General features: G+C 38.5%; 1 protein-coding gene across 1 annotated transcript in view; it reads left to right on the top strand.

Moving 5' to 3' along the window:
* The window catches only part of LOC106110393 (rho guanine nucleotide exchange factor 18), a 32,677-nt gene that overhangs the window by 25,756 nt on the left and 2,141 nt on the right, over positions 1-4,780 (top strand). The window contains exons 18-25 of the mRNA XM_013292221.1: positions 397-458; positions 530-651; positions 1,483-1,596; positions 2,151-2,260; positions 2,360-2,516; positions 3,245-3,455; positions 3,579-3,739; positions 4,222-4,329. Of these exons, the coding sequence (XP_013147675.1) occupies positions 397-458; positions 530-651; positions 1,483-1,596; positions 2,151-2,260; positions 2,360-2,516; positions 3,245-3,455; positions 3,579-3,739; positions 4,222-4,329 (1,045 nt within the window). The remainder of the gene's footprint in view (positions 1-396; positions 459-529; positions 652-1,482; positions 1,597-2,150; positions 2,261-2,359; positions 2,517-3,244; positions 3,456-3,578; positions 3,740-4,221; positions 4,330-4,780) is intronic.

The following is a 4,780-nucleotide window of genomic DNA, read 5'->3' on the forward strand; positions in this document are numbered from 1 at the left end:
GTCTAGCAATAATGACGTGACTTGACAAACCTTGGCAACCCTGCTTCCTTGATGTTGGCAACTTATGGTCTCTTTCCCACATTAGGGTTTTATCTAAAACATCTACCCCCTAAGTTTAATGGCGTGAAAACTATATAGTCTAAAGGGTGACGTCAGTAGGGCTTGTTATTATAGGCCAAATATTGCCACCCTATTTAATTTTGAGAGTGAATAAGTTGAAAAAAAAATATTATGCAAGAAAGAGACAAGGCTACAAGCCAATAGCAGGAAATCAAGTTGCCATGGTAACATTAAATGTCAACGACCTTTGTTGCCATTAAAGCATTCAAACAATAATAAGATGTAAACAATAACATTTTCATTCTCTCATTTTTTTCTCTTTAATTAATTCTCTAGAAACGGAACAGAAATTACATCATCTTTTTGAAACAAGCACAAGTTATACTAGTACAAAGACAGTTCAATCGATTTTGTACCAAATTGTTTTAATCCAATAAAATATTTTAATTATTTTAATGTGTACTTACAGGGCAGCAGTACAGAGCTGCCCGGAGGAGGTGGAGGAGTCTGAAGCAGGCGCTCTCGCTTCCTCCGCCGAGGAGAGACAGAGACAGCTGGAGGCACGCCACGAGAACATAAGACTGATCACAGGTAACCTCGTATTCAACACAAGTCAAACATGTAAGAAATATATACACTAGACAAGGGGAACAATATTTTTTTCACCGGTAACTTCTGTGTACGGTAACGTCAGTGTCAAGTTTAATACGCCGAGACGCTTTTTAGTGTTTTTTTTTTAATTTTTTTTCTATCAGTTATTGTAGCGCTAGTAGTAGAGATTATATGAAAAATGTTTGTGAAAAAAGCGAAATGTAAACTATGCCTACTCTATATATTTAATCTCTTTAATCCAAGTATACTCTTTGACTAACAAGACTGTTAGGTACAAAACTGTGACAAATGATAAACGAAGTTATAATATGGTAATAAGGTTTATCTTTCAATAGCCTTATTTAATTAGAAGATTAGTAATATTGCTGTTGTTCAAAGGAATTTTATTTTGCTTTCACGCAAATGTGCGCTTTATGTGTTTGAATTTAGGTATAGTTTTGTAGAGCAGTAATAAATATATCGCTGTTTTTTGTCAGATGAAACACCGTGGTGGCATATAGAAGGTGATTTATATTAATGAAATTTTATAACGTTTTGCATGGAAAAGCATGTTTTTGTAAAACATATATTTTTAAATTCCTTCCTTTCGACTCATTTCTTAACATGACCTCTCCTAACATGATACTATGTTTCTCGTAGTAAATACGACTAAATGTACCATCTACATGGGTAAATTTCAACTACAACTCTTTCCACAGAACCGATTTTAAATATCTTTGACTTTATTCACTAAGTAGTTGAGTTTATTCATTACTTAAATACAAATCTTCCTTCTTTTTAATAATATAGATTTAATTTTCAACTTTACAGAGGCATTGCGACTTAAAGATCGCGAGCACGCGGTACTATTAGAAGAGAAAATGGCGTTACATATGAAGATGGTCGGACATACTGGATCATCTACGTTGGATGTGCCTCATACGGGTAAGATTGTCTTCTTTGTCATTTATGTGAGCCTGGTACTTTTGTAGAAATTTATAAGTACTGACGCCTATGTTAAAACGGGTTAAGCACAGATACCACTGAATTTTCTTTTAGTAAGATGAATTGGACTCTCAGAGTTGTTAACTGGTTCCTTAGGGAGCCCATACAAAATTCTGTCATACTTACTAATCTATCTAACTTCTAACTAATATTATGAATGTGAAAGTTTAGATGGATGGATGTTTGTTAGAGTTTGTAGCCTAAACAGCTGAACGGATTTCGGTGAAATTTAGTACAGATGTAGAGGATAGTCTGAAAGAACACATAGGCTACTCACTTTTGTTTTAATTCCACGTGGACGGAGTCGCGGGTGAAAGCTACTATTATAAGGAGAAAAGATTTGTATTTTTGTACGTTTTTGAGTCACATAAAAACAACTCACCATTAGAAAGGTAATTTATTATTTAACTCATAACAGACTATATTTTTTATAATTTTTTTTAATTTACGCGGGTGAAGTCGCGAACCACAACTAGTAAGATATCATGTTGTAGGTATAACGTCAGTGTTCCCTGGAGGGCTAGTGTTTCCGGACTATGTGCGGCTGTCTGCGCCCTCACCCGACACTCACGCCCTCTGGCAGGAAGTCTGCAAAGTTGTCAAGGTAAGGACAGTGGCATTGAATTCCAACTGCTAAATTAAACCATCTATTTATTAAGTTTTTAATAATCGATGGTCTCTTTGATGATTGACTTGGTCTCAGGATGCATTAGAAGCGTCCAGCGGCACGTGGACGGGTGGCATTGCACTTGGCCGCAGCACCAGCTCTGCTGGCGAGCGACACTCCAGCGCCTACCAGAGCCCCGCGCTGCCGAGGCGTGCTGACACTTTCGCCGGCTTTGACGCTGCTAAACATAGAGGTACTTCGAGCTTATGTACTCCTGGTACTTTAAAATGTTAAATTAATAAATAAAGAATTCATTTGTATGATGTTTTGATGTAAATAATATTTTGTTAATGTCCCTCTTCTTATCTATAGCTATATATATCTATACTAGCTTTCGATTCCGTCCGCGTAGCATTAAAAAAAAAAACACAAAATTGAGTAGCCTATGTGTTCTTCCAGACTATCACATCTATACCAAATTTCATCGAAATCCGTTCAGCCGTTTAGACTACAAACTATAACAAACATCCATCCATGTATCCATCCACCTAAACTTTCACATATATTTATTTTATTTTTAGTATGATTATAAAGAGGAAGTATTTGTATTTTTGTATGTATTGAAATAACTCAAAAACTACTGGGCCGATTTCGATACTTACACTAATAAAAAGCTAGTTAATTATTTTTTTACGTGGATAAAGTCGCGAGCAACAGCTAGTATTGATATCCAGCTTCAACGAAACCTGCTAGTTATAAATAATGCTAGCTATAAGTAATAGTTGTGTACTCCTGGTACCTTCTCGATCGTTAGTCAAAAGTTGTTGACTGCTGAACATAGGTTTCCCCCATTGATTGCTATCCCCTATCCCTTGTCGCATTCAGAGCACTTCATACGAAGTTCTGTATATACGGTACTGGTACCATGGTACTTTAAATTTAACTAAATATCTCTAAACATGTTTTTGCTTGTTTCGGCAGTGGAAATTCACGATAATATGAATCCAGGAGTAGCAGTCCGTTTATCAACGGACACGGCTATGGAGGGTGGGGCACCAGGCGAGCAGGAGGAGGCTGGGGGCGAGGAGCCGCGCCTGCTGGACCAGCTAGGAGGCGACGCGGCGCTCAAGCTGCAGCACGCGATATACACCCTTACGTGCATCGTGTGGCAACAGCTCACCACTATACACAGGTAAGTACACCCTGTATAAGGTTCTTAGTTGACTTCTATTAGTAAAACCATAGACATCTATCCTAACATCCATCCATCCATCTAAACTTTCGCATTTATAATATTAGTATGATTTGCGTGTAGCCTGGAGGCGCAGGTATGCGCGTGGCGCTGCAGCGGGGGTGTGTCACTGCGTACGCACGACGCGCAACTGGAGGAGCTGCGGCACGCGCAGGCGCGTCTCACCGCGGAACGCGCGGCGTGGGAGGCGCAGCGCGCTGCAGACAACGCCTCACTGGCTGACGGTATGTACACCTCTGGTTTATGAAGTCCTGGTACTTTCAGACATATATCTGCTTAAACATCTATTAATACCGTACTCAGAGTTGTTTAATAGTTACTAGTGACCCTTTAGTGTAGAAGGAGTATATGAATTGTATACTTAGGGATTACTTAAATGGCTATCAAATTACTCAGTTCATTATTAAAGGTGGTAAAACAAGGAAGTGCACATTTGAATTCGCCAAAATAGCGAAATGACGATTGCCCATAGACTACTATTACAGATGTGTAAAGGTAGACTTTATTCATCAGAGGAGGGGACTCAGGAAGAGAATATTCCTTTTCTATGTCTCCACCTCTGCCAAATCCTCCTCTTCCCGTAAATAACAAGGATAGCATGGGGAAAGTAGGCCTAAGCATTTATTGTATTACCAATTTTTTCTACTGCCGAAACACTGGTAAAGATATTGTCATCCCTCTCACTTATTTAATATCCTGTTTTCAGAGCGCCGACAGCTGGCAGTAGCTCGTCAGGAGTTGGAGGAGCAGCAGAAGGATGTGGAGCAGCAGCGCGAGCGCCTCTACCGCCGACTAGAGAGACTGCAGCAGCACGGTAAGTGTTTACTTCGCACTCAGAATTGTTAGTTGGTCACTAACTTTTCTCATTACTTCCCGTCTTAGTCTATGCTTAATGTAATAAAAGTAAATACACTTGTTTATTATGTAGGATGTCGCTTATCATTAGAGATGGGATTTTACCCGGAAAAAACAATCATGTGGGAAAAAAAACCCGGGGAAAATGTATTTTTGTATGTATTGAAATAACTCTAAAACTACTGGGCCGATTTTAAAAATTCTTTCACTGTTTGAAAAGTAATTTATCTGTGAATAACATAGGCTACATTTTTTATTATTTAATTACACACGGACGAAGTCGCCAGTATCAACTAGTTATTAAATACTATCTGGTGCCCGCGACTTCGTCCCTGTAAAATTAAAAAAATAATAATGTATAGCCTTATTACTGAAGACGTAGCTTTTTAATGGTGCAAGAATTTTTGATA

Source organism: Papilio polytes, unplaced genomic scaffold (assembly GCF_000836215.1).
Source record: "Papilio polytes unplaced genomic scaffold, Ppol_1.0 DF824225.1, whole genome shotgun sequence".
Taxonomy (NCBI): Eukaryota; Metazoa; Arthropoda; class Insecta; order Lepidoptera; family Papilionidae; genus Papilio; species Papilio polytes.